The sequence below is a fragment of the Macrobrachium rosenbergii genome, chromosome 4 (assembly GCF_040412425.1).
Source record: "Macrobrachium rosenbergii isolate ZJJX-2024 chromosome 4, ASM4041242v1, whole genome shotgun sequence".
Classification (NCBI taxonomy): Eukaryota; Metazoa; Arthropoda; class Malacostraca; order Decapoda; family Palaemonidae; genus Macrobrachium; species Macrobrachium rosenbergii.
Genome location: NC_089744.1, coordinates 30,063,109 through 30,087,695, shown reverse-complemented (window position 1 = coordinate 30,087,695; position 24,587 = coordinate 30,063,109). Strand labels below are relative to the sequence as shown.

The following is a 24,587-nucleotide window of genomic DNA, read 5'->3' as shown; positions in this document are numbered from 1 at the left end:
TATATATATATATATATATATATATATATATATATATATATATATATATATATATATATATATATGATTAGCAAGAATTCGCTAGCAAATTGCCTCCCCCCCCCTCCTTTGTTGTTGTTGGTTGTTCATTTACTGCCAGCCGGCCGATCGATAGACCATCTGTCTATCGACTTAAAAACAAGGGTTAAAAGATTAAAGGCGCTCCCATTTTTGATAAAGATCTTTCCTTCGAGGCAAAAGTAATCTGGCTTGGGTGTTTCTCCTACAGGCCAAAACCTCCCCTGCGGGGCAGCAGGTGCAATGAGTCAAAGCATCTGTGTTGGGCGCACCCCTGTCCCATAGGAGGGGATAAAAGGCAAAAGCCCACGAGGTCTCGACACACACGCGGGCTGGAAGATAAGGAGTGAACTTGTGAAGACGTCCTCAACACCTGGCCCCACCGATGCCCTTTGCATCCTAACCACGTGGCCCTTCCCAAAGTATACTTCTCCTCGTGTCCTTCAACCGTATTCCTCGAGCCCACACGCCATTGCTTGAGTTTCGAGGAGTCCCCATCGCCTTGCCCCTTTACGAAGCCCTTGCATCTCACCACGTGGAAGAAACTCGTCCTCGAAATCGCAAGTCATCCACGGACCGCCTTCTACACGCCCTCGGAAAATCTGCTAAGGTAAAGTGCCCTGGAAGAGCCCCATTTCAGTCACGCTTTTGTCTCGTAATATTTTCTTAAAGAGAAAGCCAGAAATCTCCCTTGTCTAATGTCCGTGCGCCTCTTGCATCGGCAATATTAATTCTTTATTACTCCTTTGGCACCCTCAGTGCAGCTTCAATTCATTATTCTTTTGTCTATTTTCATTACTGGCGTATAATGTGCATATCTCTCATTTCAGAGGGATCCCATCGTGGAAGCTTCTCGGACTGTGTCTGGAATTCCCAGTTTCATTCAATCTACTTGAGTTCCTCTTTCCCGTACTAAGGTCATTTATGTAAATACACTACTTTAAATGTGCCCACGTGTTTTACGTAATATTTCCCTCAGTAACCAGAGCCCTATGCTCATATGAAATTCTCCTTTGTTTTCCTTTTTTTTTACGTTTTTTCCCGTACCCACGAAGTCAGAATCACAAGGCAAAATCACCTTAAATTGTTGCTACCTGTCTCACAGAGCATATTTCAAACTAAAACCACGGAAAAACGTAAAAATGGCGACCTGGCCATAGATCTCGTTTTGCAGTTGCAGTTCCCCTAGCGTTGCTTTATTGCATTTGCAACTTGCCAGATCAGCTATTAGCAAAGCTAAGCTGGGTACGAGACAATTACTTAACCTTTGTGTAAAACCAGCACACAGATCCAGAAAATTCCACGTAAGTAATGTGTTTATCTTAGCAAAACCTTTTACAATCGTGACTGTTCCTAGGAATTAGAAATAGGGACTCATGTATTCACTGAGAGAAAAGAACCGACGTATTAGATTCGTTAATGCATGCCTTTCAGGATAGGTAGTTAGGAAATAACCAGTGCTAACCATCCTTTGCTTCGAGGAATAGTGCGAAATTCCTCTGTGTTAAAATCCTTGCCATATTCTTGCTTGAGGAATAGTGTTAAAAGAAATTCCTCTGTGATAAATTCTACTTACTTCGCATTTCGAATTAGCGAACTGTTATTTAGGCGCGAATAAAATTCCCACGTGGGACACGACGAAGTCAGCTTGCATTGCTGAAAATTCTCTCAGTGTAGTTAGAATTCGAGTTAGGTGTTAGGAAAGCGAAATTTAAACTCCGCTTATAGGGAAAATTACTAGGCCATTGTATTGTTATCCTCTCAGACGACTGGGAAATTCCCCGGAATCCCAGACGGTCTATACATATACGGGTTCATTCACACAGAATCTAAAAATACCTCCGGTGTTGGCCAGACGACCTGCACCCCCACCCCGCCCATGCCCGCGTGTGTAGCATTTTTTTTTTTTTTCCCATTCATTTCCCAGCATACATTTTTCTTTGGGTTTCCCGTTAGTAATTTCTAAGTCCTAAGGGACGAATCGTAATTCAAGTCCTAAGTGACTCCTAAAATTCTACGTCAGACGTGGCGAGAATTCCTCCAAATTCCACAAATTCCAAGTCCTCACGTGACTCCTAAAATTCTACGTCGCACGTGGCGAGAATTTCTCCAAATTCCAGTCCTCAGAGACTCCTAAAATTCTACTCCGAGACAAAATTCTACATGGCGAGAATTTCTCCAAATTCCAGTCCTTAGAGACTCCTAAAATTCTACGTCAGACGTGGCGAGAATTTCTCCAAATTCCAGTCCTCAGAGACTCCTAAAATTCTACGTCGCACGTGGCGAGAATTCCTCCAAACTCCAGTCCTCAGAGACTCCTAAAATTCTACGTCGCACGTGGCGAGAATTTCTCCAAATTCCAGTCCTCAGAGACTCATACAAAATTTCTACGTCGCACGTGGCGAGAATTTCTCATTCCTGCGGGAACCCACAATTAAGTACTTTTGAGACATTATATAGTGTAGTTCACACACATCTAAGCCCTTACGGGACTGATCATTCTAGTTCGTTAGAACAACTCCTTAACTTCACGCTACAGCCGCCAAGTCCGAGCGTGACAAAATCCAACTACGTCTTCCGAGACGCATATTAAAACTCGTTCGCCAAGAACAACCACGTCTTTCCAAGACACATCCAATTTTAACAAAGAGTCTTTTCAGACATATCCTATACCCATTATTCCAAGATGGCTAATACCAGAGCCCAACAAAACGAGGATTTCAAATTCTACATGTCCGCTGGGAAGGACATGGGACTATCGGGGCAAGATCTGAGAGCATGGGTTCAAGAGCGAGTGGACGATGCCAAGGCTGAGAGAGCAAGAGAACGTGAAGAGAGGGAGAGAGAACGTGAGGAGAGAGAGAGGGCAAGAATTGCCCAAGAGCAGGAGAAGGATAAAGAACGTGCAGAGAGGGAGAGAGAACGTGAGGAGAGAGAGAGAGAACGCGCCCATGAGCTCCAGGTGCTAGAACGACAGCACGCCACCCCCCCGCCCCCTGCCGCGGGGATGAGTGCCCTCAGCCAAGCTCACTCGTTCATGCCAAAATGGACCGAGTCCGAACCCGAAGTATGGCTTGAAAGGGCCGAACGAGTCCTGGAGTGCTGCGATCTCTCCCCCGCGGAACTCTCCCTTGTTCTCACTAAATTCCTGGGCGGAAAGGCCCTCGTTGCCTACCACGCCCTTCCCGCAGACGATCGGGAAACTGGGGAAGCCGTCGCCAAGCAGTTACGGCGTGCGAGATTACCCCCGAGCGGTGGAGGAGACGTTGGAGAGCAGCCCAGAGAAGCAGGCCAGACTTGGTCCGATTGGGCGTACCATTCGAGCGGCGCTGACAAAATGGCTCGATTCGGGAGCCACTAACACCGCCGAGGTACTCGAGCGGTTTAAATTGAGCATTTCCTGCGCTCGCCCCTCCTGCCCTCGCCACTCATATAGTGGAAAAAGCCCCAGCAACACTCACCGAGTGTTGCCGAATAGCAGATATGTGGGAAACCCACCACCCTCAAGAAGGATCCATGGGGCGGAAAATAAATCCCCCGCCCCTCCTCGGAGGAACAAATTCCCCTAAGGCTGGAAACTCGGGCAAGCCCCTGACGTGCCACTATTGCAAGACGGGCATTCTCAACTGAACAGTGCCGAACAAGAAACCGGCTCCTCTCTCCCGGAAAACCGACAAATAACTCGCCTCGCCCTCCACAGGGGCAGCGAAAGACTTTAGCCAGACCTTTTGCACGGCGTGCAAGGTCTATGGCCATTCTCCCGCATGGGCAAAATGCCCACGCAATAATAAAGTAAATACTCCCACCGTCGCCTTGGCCGTCACAGATCCCCAGTCATTAGGCCCTCCCGCCGAAGGGCCTGTATACGTGGCCCCTCCACGAGGTAGCGAGCCCGCGCCCGAGTCACTGCTTTCGAGGACTCGGGCGCACAAATCTCCCTCATCCGAAGGGACAGAGTTCCCTCACGGAGCTATCGTCAATAGACGAAAACTCGTCACGATCGAGGGAATAAATCAATTTAAGATGATACTCCCTACGGTCCAATTGAGAGTCTCACGACCTCACCAATCCAAAATGTGCAACCTTGCAGTAGCAAGCCATCTCCCCGGAGGCTATGACGTCATCCTGGGACAGGACTTCCAGTCCCTGCCGAAATCACGACAATCTAGGGGTCCACATTCCCCGAATCATTCGCTGGGCGCGAGTAATCCTCCCCGCTTCTCCCTCAGCCAAGACTGGCGCCCCTGGGTACCAGAAGGACGTGCAGTCCCCACCAGTGCCACCTGAGTACGATGTACAGTGGCCCCCTCGATCGGTTCCCGATCCATTCCAGTGCCCGGCCCTGCCTCAGTGCCAGTGCCAGGGCCCCAATCAAATCTCCCTTCAGGAGATGCCAAATTCCTGCCGGTGCCACTTGCATGCCCCGAGCAGGGCCAAGCTTCGTCCGTCCTGACCGACGAGCCCAAGAAACCTCTGATAGCGCCTGACTCTGCCCCTAGTGCCAGCGCCAGAGCGCTACGCCGATCTCCATTCACGGGATCCAACTCAGGACCCCCTCTCTTCCCCGGCCTGGCACCGCTACCAGCGTCGGTCAGAGAGACGGTTCCTCCCGACCACCGCGAAGCTCACCTGCAGGTGCGGCCTCGCAACCCGTGCCTGAGCTGGTCAACAACACCTGCGAGCCGCTCACGCCACCCCGACCGCCTCCTCTCTGCCTCAGCCCGTCGCCGGCGCAATTGCAAGTCAGGATTCTGCCATATCTCCCTTGGCCGATGAACTACAAGAGCTGCGACGGATTATGGTAGAACCCGCACTGAACCCTCCTGCGTCAGCTGTCGCATCAGCAGGCCCAGGTGGTACTCCGTGCCGCCCTCCGGTCGCGGGCCCTCCGCTTCCCCGGCCGAGGACGACTGTCCCATTAAGAAAGACTCGAGGCGAAATTACCACGGGCGTGGGACATTCCAGGTAATTTACAAAGAGCTCTAGAGCTCCCATGGCACCTGTGCCGCCATTTCATTTTTCGAAGGTCTTGGCACCCCTAATCCAGAAGGGGACGTCAGACCCTCCTCTATCTTCCTCCGTTCCTCAGGAACTTCTATCTCTTATCACCTTCTATTAATCTTCCCTTAAATTATCCCCACAAGAGGCAATTAAATACGGGATACCATTCCCCACACAATGTATAAATCATTAAGAATAACAGAGTGAGAAGTGGCACGCCCTTGCGCCCATACCTTGGCACCGGGCGTGCGTGTCAGCCCCCTCCTGAAGGAGTCGCGCCCTTCGGTGCACTTTCCTCGCCCTGGGACTGAAGTGATAGTCCGGGCCGTAATTTATAGGCGTGGACGATAGATTCCCGCCTAACACAATAAAACCCTCACTCTTTTTCCTTAGCTCTTCTGCCAATATCATTTACTTTCTTTTAGTCATTTAGTTATCTTTATTTTAATGAATCGCGAGTCATAAACTCTTGCCCTTGTGATTTAAATGCCCCTTTCGTAAGCTCTGAGAGACGTGTCCCGCCTTTCATATGCGGTCAAGTTTCATTCGTAACGTCTTGGTAATTTTCCTTTTGTTATTATTATCCCTTTTCCCCCTTCCATTCCTTCCAAGATCTCTGTTTGTCCTACCCCACATCTTTTGTCTGCTCGCCCGTCATAACATTGAGTAGGCAGTGGACGATAAAATTAGCGTAGTTTAAGGTTAGCGAATTAAAACCTCGCGAATACTCTCGCCCGCATACAGCTGTCAAAATCCGTGTGGGGCCGGCTAAGCAAAGTACATTTAAACGAAGATAAATTATCAATGCGAATATGTATAGTCATTACAGTATCGCGTAAAAGGGGGTGTCATTTACAAAAATAAACGCTGTTTTTCATTTACACAGCCTCTTCAAGGCAGATTGTACTAACCGCATGCATTTTATCTAAAATTAAGTAACCGTGTATTTTAATTCTTGAACAATAACCTTTCTTTTAATTTGTTGGCCATAGCCTCATATATGTGGTCCTATAATCTTAATTAATTCACAATTGTTCGAGTCACTTTATAAAGTTACCAGTGGGTAACCAAATCTAAAGTAATTATTCTTTTGCCAGTGTTTAAATCACTTTGCGTTCTGTTAACGAAAATTGTCCCAATGTGTTATTAGAAGTAACGTCACAGCTTCATAAAACCCTTAGGAGTAAAGTTCATTGCAAGGCAGAATGTAGAGTAACGTAAAGCATTTGCCGCTCATTCTGAATATCGATGTACACACCCGAAGGAGGTATGTACATCATCTTGTATGGGGAGGTATTATGATTAGCAAGAATTCGCTAGCAAATTGCCTCCCCTCCCCCCTCCTTTGTTGTTGTTGGTTGTTCATTTACTGCCAGCCGGCCGATCGATAGACCATCTGTCTATCGACTTAAAAACAAGGGTTAAAAGATTAAAGGCGCTCCCATTTTTGATAAAGATCTTTCCTTCGAGGCAAAAGTAATCTGGCTTGGGTGTTTCTCCTACAGGCCAAAACCTCCCCTGCGGGCAGCAGGTGCAATGAGTCAAAGCATCTGTGTTGGGCGCACCCCCTGTCCCATAGGAGGGGATAAAGGCAAAAAGCCCACGAGGTCTCGACACACACGCTGGCTGGAAGATAAGGAGTGAACTTGTGAAGACGTCCTCAACACCTGGCCCCACCGATGCCCTTGCATCCTAACCACGTGGCCCTTCCCAAAGTATACTTCTCCTCGTGCCCTTCAACCGTATTCCTCGAGCCCACACGCCATTGCTTGGAGTTTCGAGGAGTCCCCATCGCCTTGCCCCTTTACGGAAGCCCTTGCATCTCACCACGTGGAAGAAACTCGTCCTCGGAAATCGCAAGTCATCCACGGACCGCCTTCTACACGCCCTCGAAAAATCTGCTAAGGTAAAGTGCCCTGGAAGAGCCCCATTTCAGTCACGCTTTTGTCTCGTAATATTTTCTTAAAGAGAAAGCCAGAAATCTCCCTTGTCTAATGTCCGTGCGCCTCTTGCATCGGCAATATTAATTCTTTATTACTCCTTTGGCACCCTCAGTGCAGCTTCGAATTCATTATTCTTTTGTCTATTTTCATTACTGGCGTATAATGTGCATATCTCTCATTTCAGAGGGATCCCATCGTGGAAGCTTCTCGGACTGTGTCTGGAATTCCCCAGTTTCATTCAATCTACTTGAGTTCCTCTTTCCCCGTACTAAGGTCATTTATGTAAATACACTACTTTAAATTTGCCCACGTGTTTTACGTAATATTTCCCTCAGTAACCAGAGCCCTATGCTCATATGAAATTCTCCTTTGTTTTCCTCTTTTTTTTTTTTTACGTTTTCCTGCACCCACAGTCAGAATCACAAGGCAAAATCACCTTAAATTGTTGCTACCTGTCTCACAGAGCATATTTCAAACTAAAACCACGGAAAAACGTAAAATATATATATATATATATGTGTGTATGTATATATATATATATATATATATATATATATATATATATATATATATGTGTGTATAAATTCTAATAGCCACAATGCCCTCTTAACTTCGCTAATTCTTCGCCCTTTTTGGATATGCGTGTAACTACGGTTATATAGATCCAAAGGGAAGAAATTGAAGAGCCTGTGATGACCAATATACGACAGGCGTATATATTAAGCAAACCCGAGTTACCTTAATCACAAGGAGGTAACGTTACCGACCTGACTATCGCTTCCCGCAGCCGGCCATCACAGGCTCTTTAACCTCTTCCCGCTCAACCCCGTGTATTCTCGGGTTTAAGATAACCGTCATATTTCAGTAAGCCCGAGTATACTCGAAATTCTGTTATCTCTTTCCTAGCAACTCCCAGTAAACTCGGCTGTTGTTTATATTAGTCTCCCACTATAGAAAGCCGTTTTCTATGCATTAAGTGCCTTTTTTTAGAAAATTGTAGCTACCTTTGGCGCCAGTTGGCCATTGGAGACGCCATCCCTTTCATCAGGCAGGATTTCCATTGTTTTTCCGGGATTTTCTTTTATTATTATTGATATAACTATCATGAGTAGTGAGAGTGACAGTGATACAGAGTATTATGATGGAATGGACGATTCAGGGAGCGAAAGTGATGGTGATATGACGTCAGAATACTCTGATACTTCAGATGAAGATGATGATGATAATGTTCCTGATAACCAAGGCTGGCAAAGAATAACAATTTCGGATGATAAACCACCCTCTCCTCCACAGCCTGCATTTCCCTTTATTGGTGATAATATAATTCATCATGTATATAATACTGAAGATGATGAAGAAAATACATATATTCAGTATTTTGAGTCATTTCTTGATGACAATATTTTAGACATTATTGTCACAGAGATGAACAGGAATGCTGAACAAAAGTTGAGTGGAAAATCAGAAACAGAGAAAAGAAATGGCACCCAACATATCGGGAAGAAATGAGGATTTTCCTTAGTGTTATTATGCTACAGGGGATTGTAAAGAAACCTGAAGAAAGCCAATACTGGTCTAAGATGCCTTTGTTACATACACCAATTTTTTGCTAAAATTATGCCATATCGCAGATTTTGCAAAATAAAACAGTATTTGCATTTGTCAAATAATGAAGATTTTGACCCTACCACTCATCCTTGCCCAAAGCTCAACAAAATCTGGAAGTTTTATAATAGCATTGTTAGCAAATTCAAAAGTATGTACACGCCTAAACAAAATGTAGCTATAGACGAAAGTCTTTTACTTTATAAAGGACGTCTTGGTTGGGTACAATATTTGCCACTAAAAAGAGCTAGATTTGGGATAAAATATTTCATGTTGTGTGAATCAGAATCAGGATATGTTTGGAATTTTGTCATTTACACAGGTCAAGGAACAATGTTTGATAATGATTATGAAGACCTTCCAGTGTCTTCAAAAATTGTTATGACGCTGATGAAGCCATTACTGAAAAAGGCTATTGCCTTACAATGGATAATTATTATAACTCTCCCCAATTAGCAGATTTACTGACAGAAAATGAAACAGATGTATATGGCACTGTCCGTGTTAGTAGAAAGGAAATGCCCTCTGGATTGAAACAAGAAAAACTGCAGAAAGGCGGTATGGTGGCTTACAAAAGAAGAAAAGTAACAGCAATAAAATGGAAGGATAAGAAAGATGTTGTATTACTTTCCACAGTCCATAACACAGAAATGGTAGAAACAGAAAAAAGAGGAAAATTGGTGAAGAAGCCTAAACTAGTTATGGATTACAATAACACAATGGGAGGGGTTGACAAAGTAGATCAACGTCTCCAGGATTATCCTCTTACAAGAAAAAGGAGAAAGAGGTATTACAAGAAAATATTCTTTCATATTGTCGACTTCGCATTGTGGAATTCCTATCTTTTGTATCTAAAATCAGGAGGAGAAGCAACAGCTCTAAAGTACCGTCTTCAAGTGATTGACGAGACAATAAAAAAGTACCATACACCTATGATGTCATCAAAAGTAGGACGACCAAGTAGTGTACCTCACCCTCTTCGTCTTACAGAAAGGCACTTCCCAGATGTCGTGCCACCTACAGAAAAGAAAAGTAACCCCACAAGACAATGTGTAGTTTGTAGCAGAAAGCGAGATGCAAGTGGAAAAAGGCTAAGGAAGGAAAGCAGATATTGCTGTTTAGTGTGTGATGTAGCACTGTGTATAACTCCTTGCTTTAGGATATATCACACTTAAGGATAACTTTTAGGAAAAGATGAAAGAATTTATTTTATTTTATGTTCTGTACAGGAGTAAATACATTTATTTTCAAAATATAAAGCTGAAATAGGTAATAATGGAAAGAAAAGTATTATTCATTATGATGAAAGGTAAAACCTTTCATTTCAATTTGTCCTTTTCTATTACTTTTCATAAAGGCAAGAATCTTTTTCTTCTTGTGATAATGAAACCTTTACATTTTCTATTGAAAGTATCATATTTTTTGGCATCATATTTTTTCTTCTATGTTAGTCACCAGGCTTTACTTTTTCATATTGCATTTTTTTATAAATGCAAAATTTTTTTTTTTTTGTAATAAAAATTTGCTCCTTTTATTTTCTTTTTGAAGATCAGTTATGTTATAAAGTTTTACATTTATCATGTGTAATTATTTTGTTGTTATATTGAAGAATTATGAAAGAATAAAATATAGAAGAAAATGCAATAAATATATTCTTTATTTGTTATTTTCCTTGTTTTTTATAATTTCCGAGAAAACTCGGCCTTGAGAAGTTATGTAATAGTTGAAGATTATCCTGACAAAAAAATAATTTTTTTTTAAGAAATATTCGAGGTGATTTATCACTTTAGCATATACTTTAGAAATAAACAATAAAAAAATATGCTTCATAAAGACTGGAAGTTGGGATAAAAAATGTGAGAGGGAAGGGGTTAATTTCTTCCCTTTGGATCTATCAGCTCCTTAGTTACAAGTATATCCAAAAAAGGCAAAAGAATTAGCGAAGTTAAGAGGGCATTGTGGCTATTAGAATTACATATGTGTCTGGTAAAAGTGACCAGTAGATTCTGCATATATATAAATATATATATATATATATATATATATATATATATATATATATATATATATATATATATATATATATATATATATATATAGCCGATATCAACTTATACCTCACTTGCTGGCTGTGTGGGTAAAGGCTTCCATTGTAGTCCTGAGTTCTTGTCTTTTCGCTGGTTTGAGCGCACGGGACGACGAACTTATTATCAACTTATTATCAACTAAAAAATTCCCCTTCGGTGGAACATATGATGAAAATATATTATTTCCGAGGTAGTCAGCATGGCAACTGATATTAAAGGACGTTTGACTATCTGCTAATGACTGGCCGTGTATATCAATCACGGTGATGTGATAAAAGTCATAATATGGTTGCATATGTGAAAATATATTATTTCGACATAAACGTTTGTAGCACTACATTGTCAGCATGGCTGCGTCGAGAGGCATGGGAGGTGGGCTGATATCGACTCTAAATACAAATACCTGAGTTCAACTGGGATCTGTAGATGGGAGCCAATATCAACTTATACCTCACTTGCTGGCCGTATGGGTAAAGGTGTCCACTGTAGTTCTGAGTTCTTGTCCTTCGCTGGTTCGAGCCCACAGGACGACGAACTTATTATCAACTAAAAATTCCCCTTTGGTAACATATATGAAAATATACTATTTCCAAGGTAGAGCGAATTGGATATTAAAGGATGTTTGTAGCTTACTGATTGTATATGAATCACAGTGATGTGATAAAAAGTCATAATGTGGCTGCGTGCAACAAACACACTACATTGTCAGCATGGCAGAGGTGGGCTGATATCGACTCTAAATACAAATACCTGAGTTCAACGGGGATCTGTAGATGGGAGCCGATATCAACTTATACCTCACTTGCTGGCCGTGTGGGTAAAGGCGTCCACTGTAGTCCTGAGTTCTTGTCCTTCACAGGTTCGAGGCCACGGGATGACGAACTTATTATCAACTAAAAATTCCCCTTCAGTAACATATATGAAAATATATTATTTCTGAGGCAGAGCGAATTGGATATTAAAGGACATTTGTAGCTTACTGACTGTATATGAATCACTGTGATGTGATAAAAAGTCATAACATGGGTGCGTGCGACAAACGCACTACACTGTCAGCACGGCAGAAGTGGGCTGATATCGACTCTAAATACAAATACCTGAGTTCGACGGAGATCTGTATATGGAAGCTGATATCAACTTATACCTCACTTGCTGGCAGTGTGGGTACAGGCATCCACTATAGTCCTGAGTTCTTGTCCTTCGCTGGTTCGAGGCCATGGGACGACGAACTTATTATCAACTAAAAATTCCCCTTTGGTAACATATATGAAAATATATTATATCCGAGGTAGAGCAAATTGGATATTAACCCTTAAACGCCGAGCCTCTATTTACAAAAACGTCTCCCATATGCCGGCGGCGTTCGGTGAGTTAGCGCCAAAGCGGAAAAAAAGTTTTTTTCAAAAAATCACAGCACACTTAGTTTTTAAGATTAAGAGTTCATTTTTGGCTCATTTTTTTGCCATTGCCTGAAGTTTAGTATGCAACCATCAGAAATGGAAAAAAATATCATTATCATATATAAATATTGAAATATATGACAGCGCAAAAAAAATTTTTCATATATAATTTTATACAAATCGCGCTGTGAGCAAAACGGTTAAAGCTAACGGGTTATTTTTTTTTTTCTTTGTATTGTACACTAAACTGCGATGATTTTGGTATATAACAAATTGTAAAACGATCAAAGCAACACAGAGAAAATATTATCACAAAATGATGCATGAATTCGTAACGCACGAACGTAAAAAAATGTTTTTTTCAAAAATTCACCATAAATCGAAATATTGTGCTAGAGACTTCCCGTTTGTTGAAAAATGAAGCTAATTGATTGAATATTACTAGACTGTAAGTGTTTTAGCTTACAATTGCAGTTTTCGACCATTTCGGTTGAGTTAAAGTTGACTGAAGGTCGAATTTTTTCTATTTATCGTGATTTATATGAAAATATTTCAAAACTGATAAAAGCTACAACCATGAGTTATTTTTTGTTGTATTCTACATGATATTGCGCACATTTTCATGTATAACACTTTATGTAAGGCATAATATAAAATGGTGCTAAAATTACAACAAGGTGACTAAAGAAATTCTAAGATTTTCAGCTGAGTTACCGTGCACGGAGGTAAGGAAAAAGTTTTTTTCAAAAATTCAGAATAAATCGAAATATCGTGCTAGAGACTTCCCGTTTCTTGCAAAATGAAGGTAAATGATTGAATGTTACTAGAATGTACGAGTTTTAGCTTACAATTGCATTTTTCGACATATCGGTCGAGTTAAAGTTGACCGAAGGTTGAAATTTTGGCACATCGTGATTTATATGAAAATATTTCAAAACTTATAAAAGCTACAACCATGAGTTATTTTTTGTTGTATTCTACATGAAATTGCACACATTTTCATATATAAAACTTTATGTAACGGCTAATATAAGATGGTGCAAACATTACGACAAAGTGACGAAAGAATTTCTGAGATTTTCGGCAGAGTTACCACGCGGACGTAAGGAAAAAGTTTTTTTCAAAAATTCACCATAAATCGAAATATTGTGCTAGAGACTTCCAATTTGTTGCAAAATGAAGGTAAATGATTGAATATTACTAGAATGTAAGTGTTTTAGCTTACAATTGCGTTTTTCGACCATTTCCGTCGAGTTAAAGTTGACCAAAGGTTGAAATTTTGGCACTTATCGTGATTTATATAAAAATATTTCAAAACTTATAAAAGCTACAACCATGGGTTGTTCTTTGTTGTATTCTACATGAAATTGCACACATTTTCATATATAAAACATTATGTAACGGCTAATATAAAACGGTGCAAAAATTACAACAAAGTGACGAAAGAATTTCTGAGATGCGTCGCTGATGCTCTGTTGTGCGAGAAGAAAGAAATTTGCGCATGCGCGGCTGGGTAATGCTTGTAAACAAAACAACAGCGTGATCCGTGAACTCCCAGCATCCTTCAAGGCGTGATTTAAAATCTTTCGCAAACTAGGCCTATAACTATTTTTCCACGAATATTTAAAAAAACTTTTTGTAGTCGATGTACCGTACGTCCACTCGACACCCGACAGACAATTTTAGTAGACGTACGATACGTCCAGTCGGCGTTTAAGGGTTAACTGGAAACACCAAACTACGGAACAATATTCAAAACATGGAAGAACAGAGAATTAAAACTTTTTCTGAGGACAAACAAGTCTCCTAAAAGCCATTTTTTACACAAAAGAAGATGAGATATTTTTCTCATAAGAGGATTTGCAATCATGAATGACACCCAGAATTTTAAATGAGTTACACATAAAGATACACTGTTAATAATAAGATCTGTGTTGGGAGATCCAGTGTCCCAGACCTGCTAACAGTCATAACTTTCTGAAGTTTTGTTGGGGGTTCAGTTTCATCCCCCATAACTTGCATCATGCACTGATTTTAACTAAATCTCTGTAAAGAGATGCAGTAACGAAAATACTATCCTACTGATATAAAATTGATGCTGATAGAACGGAATCATCTGCAATCAACCTTACGCTGACTTCATAGATGTAAATTTTCATCACACCTTTCCCTCAATAACTAATTAAGCCATGGTGCCCATGGCTCCCCTTCGGCAGTTCCCTCAAGAATCATGACAACGGGAGCTGTCTCAAAATGATAGTATTCTTTGAGATGTAAGTTATTAATTTGCAACATTTGTTTTCATGTTTTTCCTGTTTACAGTCCCTTAAATAACACTAAAATTAATAAGCTTTATATACTTATGCATAAAACTGTTCAGAAAAAGACCAAAGATCAATATTGTTTATACAGTACTCCCAATTTTGGCACTAAGTTAGGTCTGATTAATTATATATATATATATATATATATATATATATATATATATATATATATATATATATATATATATATATATATATATATATATATATATATATATATATATATATATATATAAGTTAGCCTGAATTAATTATATATATATATATATATATATATATATATATATATATATATATATATATATATATATATATATATATATATATATATATATATATATTACTAAAAACGACCCATTCAAACTGGATGGTATCCAATGGAGTTTTTATTCAAAACGTTACAAGCTTTCTTGGACAAACGGTCCACATTATCAAGTATCCGTACAATGAGCAGACACGTAGTCCGGCTGTATTTATATCTGTGTTTATATCTGCTCATTGTACGGATACTTGATAATGTGGACTGTTTGTCCAAGAAAGCTTGTAACTTTTTGAATAAAAACTCCACTGAATACCATCCAGTTTGAATGAGGTCCTTTTAGTAATTCTACTAATGCACAGAACAATTGTGTATGTGATAAAGTTAATATATATATATATATATATATATATATATATATATATATATATATATATATATATATATATATATATATATATATATATATATATATATATATACATATATACATACATATATATAACTCCCTCCTGACTGTCAGTAGTTTTACTACATAGGTAAATTTTCTTTTCCATTACTTGTGTCCTAAGGTGGGACCTTACAAAAGCAGTGGATTGGTGACTCTTTTCTGTCTAGATTTGCTAAGTTCTTTTCTTTACCAACAAACAGGTCAGACCAACAATAGTGAAGTACTAAAATAACTCATATAATATTCAGGTATATTAATTAATAAGTTTTAATTACTATTATAACCTACTTACCGAACAGTGTTGAAGCTGACCACTGTTCTACTTATGGGCCAAAATGATACATCTGCAAGACAGTAATTTGGCTTCATTATTGTAATGTAAAGTAAGAAACACTTACCTTTCAACTTCTTTATAACATCTTCAAATCCTCCTCCTGTAAAACTACCAGCAAAAGTGAATCCTGTCATAGTGTTAACCACTTTACTGTTTAAATCTTCATGCACTTCTGGTGCTGGACTACTTTCCTCTTCAAATTTCTCAGAACTGTAACAATTCATGGACATCACATAGATTAAAATGTTGGGCACACCTATTATTATAATAAGTTCTACAATGCTTATCTATTGCAAGAGCAAGTGAACTTTAGTACTGTATCAATAAGGAACATAGAGATCAAATTTCTTCAAAAATAACAAATTTTCAAATTAATTTGTATTTTTCATAGCTAAAAACCTGTGGTCTTAACATTAGGATAAATCTCCTGGCAACAGCTGTAAACCCGGTGGTGGCATCTGGCATCAGTCATGGGGATGAGGGAGGAAATGGGCAATGACCTAATCTCCAACCCAGTGACATATTTAGTTTTCTTCCAGCCAAGGGTTAACTAAAAGAGGGGTGGCTACACGTGGGCAGTAAATTTTAAGACTGCAGGTTTGTTAGCTATGAAAAATACAAATTAATTTAAAAATCTGTCATTTGTCCGTATGTGGAGCAAACCTGGGTCTTAACATTAGGACAGACTTATCTTTGGTGGGAGGTAAGAGCATCTTGAACCGACTGGAGGTTCAGCACACCTGGTCACACTTCCTGGATAAGAGAATTCAAAGGAAGGAGACCCAAGCCTCTGACTTGTTAAGATAGATGGGTATCTAACAGTCAGACTACTGGGCTGGGCTAAAATACAATGCAGAGATTCATTGCACAGGAGGAAGTTAAAGATCTATCAGATAACATGTTTGTTATCTTTCCTCTCCCTCCTTGCTAGCGAGAGGAAGCCTCTCCCTCCTTGCTAGAGAGAGGAAGGGTTTGCTAGTGAAAGGCATAATCGTGTAGAATATTAAATACTCTAACAGTAAGGTTACTTCACTCTCCTGTATCTACCAGTTTCAGCGTATGATGGATCAATCTTCTCACAGCCCGTAGGTAGAGAAGAAAGGGGAAAGAGAAAAGGAAAAAAGACCAGCCATCTCAATCATTCTCACTTTCATACCATCATCTTAGGCAAGATACAAACTATCCCACTAAGGGTACTGGATGAGCTACACAACTTGTTGAGCAGCCACCATCGGACCCAAGGAAAAAGTGTCCAAGGACCTGTGAGCAATGTCCCTCAGGTAGAAGGATGTGAAGATGGACTGGCAAAGGCAAGAACCAGCATGCAAAATCCTACTAACAGATAAGTTCTTGAATGCCAAGGAGGAGCCTAGTCCTCTAATGTCATGTGCTCTTGCATGTACAGTACTGTATTGGCAGTAGAAACTGATGAGGAACTGAAGGCATGTCTAATCACTTCACATAGCCAAATTGAAGAGGTATTCTTGGACACTTCTTTCTTGTTCCGGCCTGTGCTAACATAAAGTCTTCAGCACCCAGGTCTGAGGAGTCAAGTCCTTTTAAGATAACTAAGCAGTGCCCTGATAGGACATAGTAGTAACTCGTCTGAATCGTTGTCAACAAAATCCCCAAAGGGGAGGGATGGAGAAGGAAACAAATCTGTAGTCATGTACCAAGGGGTTTTGAGTCTTAGCAATGAATTCTGGGTCAAATTCGAAGGTTACTGACCCCAACCCCTGGTATGTTTGACATCAAAAGACAGACCATGGAGTTTGCCCACTCTCTTTGATGAAGCCAAGGATGAAAGAAAAACTGTCGTGAGGGTCAAGTTTCTGTCCAATGACCATCACAAAGGATCGTATGTGCTTGAGTGAGACTACAGGCAGTCCCCGGTTTACGATGGGGGTTCCGTTTTTACGCTGAGTCATAAACCAAAAATCGTCGTAAACCAAAAAATCGTCGAAAATAGTAAAAAATCCTAAGAAAACCTTACTTTTAATGCATTGGGTGTATTGAAAACGATGTAAACTGCATTTTTATTGAGTTTTTCATTAAAAAAACCTCAAAATTTTTATTATTCTGCCGTTTTGGAGCCATATTTCCTCCGTCGGATTGGCGTATGACACGTCATACCCCTGGAACATGTGTCGTAAACCGGGAAATAATTTTTGATGAATATATTTGAAAAGCATCGTAACCTCAGAACGGCGTAAGCCGGACCCGTCGTAAACCGGGGACTGCCTGTACTTAGCACCAGAGTCAGATCCCAAGTAGGTGGTTTAAGTTCTCTAGGAGAACAAGACTGTTCAAAACTTTTGAGCAGCACAGATATGTCTCAAGAGGAAGTTAAGTTCACATCTTTCAGACATAGAACTAACCCCAAAGGCAACCCTGTAGCCCTTAATGGCAGAAACAGAAAGGTGTTTTTCTATTTGCAGAAAGATCAGAAAATCAGCTATCTGTTGAATAGATATACCAAGTGGAGAGAAACCCTGTTGACAACACCAATCACAGTACACAGACCATTTTCCCTGGTACACGGTTGAGGAAGACCTTCTGAGGTAGCCAGACATCTCTGTCGCCACTCTGAGAGAGAAGCCTCTCGCTCACAGGAGATACTGGATAGTCTCCAGTCGTGAAGAGATAGGGACCCTACCAATTAATGATATCTCTCTAAATGAGGTTGACAGAGGAGGTTGTGCCATGAGGGGATCTCTCTTGGATCAGCTGAAAGCAAAGAGAGCAGATCTGGGAACCATTCTGCTTGAGGTCACAAAGGAGCTACTAAGGTCATCCTGAGATTCTGAGAAATCATCACTCTGATCAGGACGTGACGGATCAGGCAAAAGGGAGGGAAAGTGTTGACTACCAAACTGTCCCAGGGATGCTGAAGAGTGTCCTCTGCCACGGCGAAGAAACCTAGAACTACTGAACAATAGACTTCTAGCTTCCAGTTGAACCTTATTGCAAAGATGTCTATCATTGCTCTCCCGCACAGAGGAAAAAGCCTGTCTGCTATATCCTGATCCAGAGACCAATCTGTCCCTAGGACCTGATCCTGCTGACTTAGCTAGTCAGCCACTACATTCCTCTTGCCTGGAATGTACCTGGCCGTGACGTCCACTGATTTGTCGATCGCCCACTGATGCAATTGAACTGTCATCATGTGATGTTGACAAGACACTAGGCACCCCCCCCCCTTGTTCACATATGCTACCACTGTAGTGTTGTCATACAGCACTTGGAGACAGTGCAAGCCAAGAACTAAAGATCAAAAAGTACTTTCTCAGGATACTGTAACTTATACCCTGAGAATAAAGCAAGCCAAAACAGCCTAGTATCCCAGAGTACAGTGTATGCATGAAGGATATGCTTCAGCCAGGGGACCAACTTCTGGCATGTGTCATTCATCTGCTTACAAAATGCTAGGGCTAATGGGACAACACATATGTGTATATGGACAACAGCTGAAGAGAACCTCTCAGAAGTTCATAAAGCACCATGGTAAAACGACAGAAAACCAAGAACAGATGCTAATTAGGTGTCTGGATCTACTTGCGAGTCAACTCATTCTCAAAGTACTAGTGGAAGAACTTTCTTGGGTCCATGGATATTGCCACATCAATGATTCAGAGTTCCCGCAATTGTGAAAGGGCTGTCCTGCAACCACTGATTGCATAAAATGAAGGCTTCTTCTGGAGGTGCAGATGGATGGGGATGAATGCAAACATGGGAATAAAGGCACTGATTAGACTGATGTTCCTCTCACTTACACAAATTATATATCCAGTCCACTTCACTTGGTACAGGCTGATGGTTGAGAGTTTGCAAGAACAGGTGATGGCTGCAGCAAAAATCTCTGAAAAGATTCAGCCTTGCTTGATAACTCCCAGGCAAGATGTGCAAGCAGCCTGGGATGTTTTAGAACTTGAGGAAGTGTGGCTACTTCTAGATTGATTGATTGATTGATTTACAGATTTTAGGCATACATGACAAGCAATGGGGCAACAAAAGTTATGCAGCACTGAAACAGAAAGTGACAGTGAAAAGGCTTGAAAGGTGTAACAGGAGGAAAACCTTGCAGTTGCACTATGAATCAATTGTTAGGGTGAACAGTAAGCTGGAAGAAAGGCAATATGAACGGAGGTAGAGTAAAAGGAATGCTGCAAAGACCCTTACGTAATGCCTACATTGCACCACATGAGGTGCACTGACAGCACTACCCCACTACGGGAGACTGCTTCTAGAGTCTCCTCTAAGCTGTTAGAGGCCAGGGAGCATACAGGCAATTGAGATGCCTCCTCTCAAGGCACCAAGGGGTGGCTGGTCTGGAAGAAGTCATATCACTGAATGATGGTAAACTTGCAAAAATCTTGATTGCTAAACAAGAGTCCTCTTCTACAACAGGCTCTAGCTGAAGCATTCCCTTTCAACATAGGAGGCAGAGAAGAAAAAGGTAAAATACCTGGGGAAAACTTGCCTCTATGGCATGGCATTACCAAACTTGCAGGGAATTTGGCTCTGATGAAGATCAGATTTGGGTGATTAGTTAGATTATGGGAGATGGTTCCTGAAAAATATTCCATCCGGGAAAACCTGAACCTCTGTTTAGACTATTTGATGCCATGGGACCCAAAAGTGAAGGCTCAGAGTTGATGGAATCGAAGAAGAGACATTGTAGATCTCCCTCATCCTCGTCATCTTCTTCATCATCATCTGTATGTTCCATCCCTATTAGACGTTGGAAGTAGAAAGACTTCATAGCCCCTCCACGCAAGAGGATTCACATGCCCTCTCTGGATTTGTGCTCTGTTTCTCCTGCAGCTGTTCCTCGATTGGCTAATCACAGCTGTGTCGAGTCTGTTCCTGCTTTGTCTTGAGCTACTCTGGACTTACTTGCCATTTTGGATGGCTGTGGACTTGTTAAGGCTCACGACAGCATGTCTTCTGCTTTAGATAAGGAAAGTCCCCCAGTTACTGATTCTCATGCTACAGCACATTCATCAAGAGAAGTCTCTTCTAAGAGCCGCAGATCTACATGTCAGGCTCCTCCACAAGAAGTTGCAGTCATTTTGTCTTCTTCTACTCATCCTGCCCAAGGAATGAGAGTTACTACCATGGCTGTGAAGAAAGATGACAAACGGCCGTTAAGAAGTCAACGTTGAGGGAATGTTCTCCTGATTGGGACTCTTCCTCTCTTAGATCTTATAGTCCATATTCTCACTCATGCAGCCATGACCGTTCTGTGTATGAACAATTAGTGTGGTATTTGTTCCAAAAGAGGATATAGAGGGCATTTTGTTAACCAGAATGTACTGAAAACTTTCAAACAATCACTGTATACAGATGAGTTACGCTGTTATACAACAAATTCATCTTTGACAAAAAGTAGTACATAATTCCTAAGGAAAAATCAGTTGCATGCATAATGCTAATACATAGGCAAATTCTCAGTGCACATTGCCACATGAAATTAGGCAGTTCTGTACATCTGTGGAATAGTCCAAAGTCCAACAGATGGATTTGATACCTGCAGCACATCCCATCTCCATGACTACAATCTCACAAGATTTTTATTTATTTAGCATAAGCAAAAGAACATATATCATGACAATAGACCAAGGCCTAAATAGAAACAAAATCTTGATGGGAAATAGGGCCCACGAATACTCTGCCAAGAATTGCTGTCAGTTCCCAGAGTTAACAATAAACTGTGGTAGTAATAATACATAGTCATCACTGCCTCTTCCCATTCTACTTCTGCGCATCAGCTACAGGGCATCCAAGAGTTTCCTGTAGGCTGATATAAAAGCCTTTTCTATGGGGCTGGGGAGGAAATGCTGCTTTGGTCTCCATCACCCTGGGCTTGTGGCATGGTAATTTGGTTAGGTCATGTGTCACATTAGCAGGCACATATTCTCTGTTAAAACTCTGTTCTAGAGCAGATTTGACAGGTCTGACTCCTCAGTAATCTTGTCGAGAGAGCAGTGACAATCATCATCCCTAGCCTTTAATCTTACCAATAGAAATACAGCATACTGACCCAGCCTCCAACTAAAATGACAAATTTTTAAATTAATTTGTATTTTTCCTAACATATAAACCTGAGGTCTTTACATACGGATAACTTTTGGCGAAGCTGGAAAGAGAGGCCGTTAAACTTTTGCAAAGCAGTTATGGTACCTGTTACCTAACGTAGAGGCGGGAGTACCACTCGCCCAGCTGGTAAATCTTTAGTTTACCTTTTGGCCCAGATAAAAGAATGAGGGGTGGTAAAAGGTGGGCCTTTTCTATAATGACCTCAGGTTTGTATTTTAGGAAAAATATAAATTAATTAAAATATCTGCCATTTGCTCCTACACGAATACAAATCCTCGGTCTTTACATACGGACGTTTACTATTGGAGGGAGGATTCCAAGTAATCCTCCAAACTGACTGGTAGTTCCTGGTCAATAAAGAGCAAAGGAAGGATACCATACCTCTGGTCTGTTGAACATGTGTGATGTTCAACTGCCAGACCCCTGGGCACTTCGAATTACAGGAAAGTATGAAAACCCTTGATTTGTAAGGTATGGATAAACCCACAATGTCGAAGACTATGCAGCTAAAAATAACCGACTGGCTTGCCCATAGTCAGTCCTTCTCTCTCCTTGCTAGAGAGAAGGTAGGAAACGAATCTATTAATCCAAACAAAACTGGATCATAAACAGGATACTCAGTCATGCAGATCTCCTACATGCACACCAGCTCATGACGGTTTGTTCACTCTTCCTCTGTCCACTGGAAGAGGACGGAAAACTGGAGGAAGGTGGGAAGGTAGGAAGCCAGTCCCACCAACACCTTCTCCCTGTAGCTGCACGCCTTAGGCAAGATGCAACCTGTCCTTAAGAGCTGGGTAAACTACATGACTTACTGAGCATCCATCAAGGATCCAAGGAACAAGAGTCCAAGGACCCTTGGGCAATAACCCAAGGTAAAAGGATAAGAATGTGAACTGCACAATTACATTCTATCCTAATACCAGATCGATGGGTTCTTCCTGAATGCCATAGATCGATGACTATGGCCCCCAGAGATGTTGCCTCAAACATACTGATGACCACCAGGAAATTGCTGGGTATGTTCGGAAGGTCATTCCCCTAGGCATAGAAATGATCCCTTTGACTATGGTCAACACTCCAAGGTAAGAGGATATGCATATGAATTTCACAAATACATTCTATCCTAGCACTTGAACTACATGTCCTTTCTGAATGTGACAGACATATGGATGACTCTGCCTTCTAGAGATCTTACCTGAAACGTACTGATGTCCAGTAGGAAGTTTCATGGTATGCTTGGTTGATCAGCTCCCTAGCTAGAGAAAGGATTCCTTTGCCATCGTTTCTCAGGCAGCTAGAAGCTAACAAAATAGTTGTTAGCTTTGGGTTGAAAGACTAGATTATGGGGGGGTAACACAGAAGTAATACTGTCTTTGGTGCCACAGAACCATCAACGGAAAATTATCAATCTAACTGATCACCTTTGAATATGTAGAATAAGCAGCTCAGAACAAAGCCAACAACAGGAAACTGAGAGAAGAAAGAGTATGATCAATCTTCTTTCGAGGTTGAGCGAAAACTGGAAGTCAAGATCAACCATTCTATCCCTTTGTTTCATCAAAAAAGTGTTGACATTTCATCCATCTCGCTTTCGATTCCTTGTTGGCCATCTTACCGAAAGTACCTCGGTCTGTCCGAGTACTACCACTGTCGCAGACCTGACATGGAAGGACACTATGACCTTTGGGGACCAAGTTCATGTAGTGGTGTCATCATTATCATACTGAGGACTGTAAGCAGCAATTACTGCCTACATCTCCAACTCCTCACAGGAGTAACGTAACAGCACAAGGACCAAGGAAAGGGGCTCCAGACAACCTTAATTGACTGAAAATAAGTTTTTAGAATTTAGTCTCTAGATCAGATGATAGATATATCTGTTCAGACAAGAAACTACGGTATCTATCAATATGTGTCTGATATAATTTCTTTCCCCTTTAGCTAGAGAGAGGAAGGGTATGCCACTGAAAGATATATTTGTGTACAAAACAAAATGTTTTAGCTAGAAAGAGGAAGGGTATGCCACTGAAAGATATATTTGTGTACAAAACAAAATGTTATATCAGTTGGAATACTTCAATCACGTGTATTCTATAGGTCAAACATCTGATAGGATTTATCTTCTTACCTATCTCGGTAGAGAAGCAAGCAACTAGAAAAAAAAAGAGATCAGTATCTCAATCAATTCCACTGTCCTTACTGGTAAGATTTCATTGATACCGGAAGTGAAAGTGGCTTAGCACAGCTAAGAACCATCGTTCAAAATTCCATGAACACAAAAGTTCTTCTCAAATATTAAGGAGATCAGTCCTCTAAAGATGAGTGCTCTCATATACACATTATTGGTATTAAAACCAATCTGGTAGTAGAAACTGATAAGTAGGCATGCTCAATCACTTCACGTTGCCAAAGACATGGAGCTCCTGTACCTGCACATGGGCATAGACTCCAATGACGGAACTTGTCTGACATACATCCCTCATCCTGGAATGTGTCTGATTGACATCTGCGTTGAGCATGCTACTGCAACCCCATTCACCAGCACTGTATGCAAAGAAGATGATAGGATAACCCTAGGGGATGTCCTATGATAAGATGATCTATGCAAATACATGCTAAGCACTCTACTGTCAACTTGTTTACTGTCAACGGGCTTCGCACTGTTGACAGAGATGTCCTAATACTGTCAATGGAATGTGCATCATCAACAGCGGAAACGTCCTAAGAGGAGATCCCCTATGATGAAATAAGCTCAGTATGCTACTCAAAAGAGAAGTTACCTTATGATGATACGATACCCACCCCTATTTCTTGACTAAGGAACTACCATGGTGCCGTTCCCGAGCAACGTTAAGTAAAGCTTAAAGACTGATCTTAATGCTTGAAGGCACAAGAAGAAATAAGATATTGAGTCGCAAATCAGTCCGGTTAGACTAGGATAGATAAAGGTAGGCTAAGATGGGAACTGTACCCAACGTAACCTAACCAAATTCCAAACTCTTGAAGAACAGGAAAATCACATTC

At 41.1% G+C, this 24,587-nt stretch overlaps 1 protein-coding gene across 4 annotated transcripts in view; it reads right to left on the bottom strand.

Moving 5' to 3' along the window:
- LOC136831732 (uncharacterized) overlaps positions 1-24,587 on the bottom strand; it is a 175,093-nt gene that overhangs the window by 54,461 nt on the left and 96,045 nt on the right. For all 4 annotated transcript variants that reach the window (XM_067092361.1, XM_067092369.1, XM_067092375.1 and 1 more), the window contains one exon: positions 15,526-15,671. In XM_067092361.1, the coding sequence (XP_066948462.1) occupies positions 15,526-15,671 (146 nt within the window). The remainder of the gene's footprint in view (positions 1-15,525; positions 15,672-24,587) is intronic.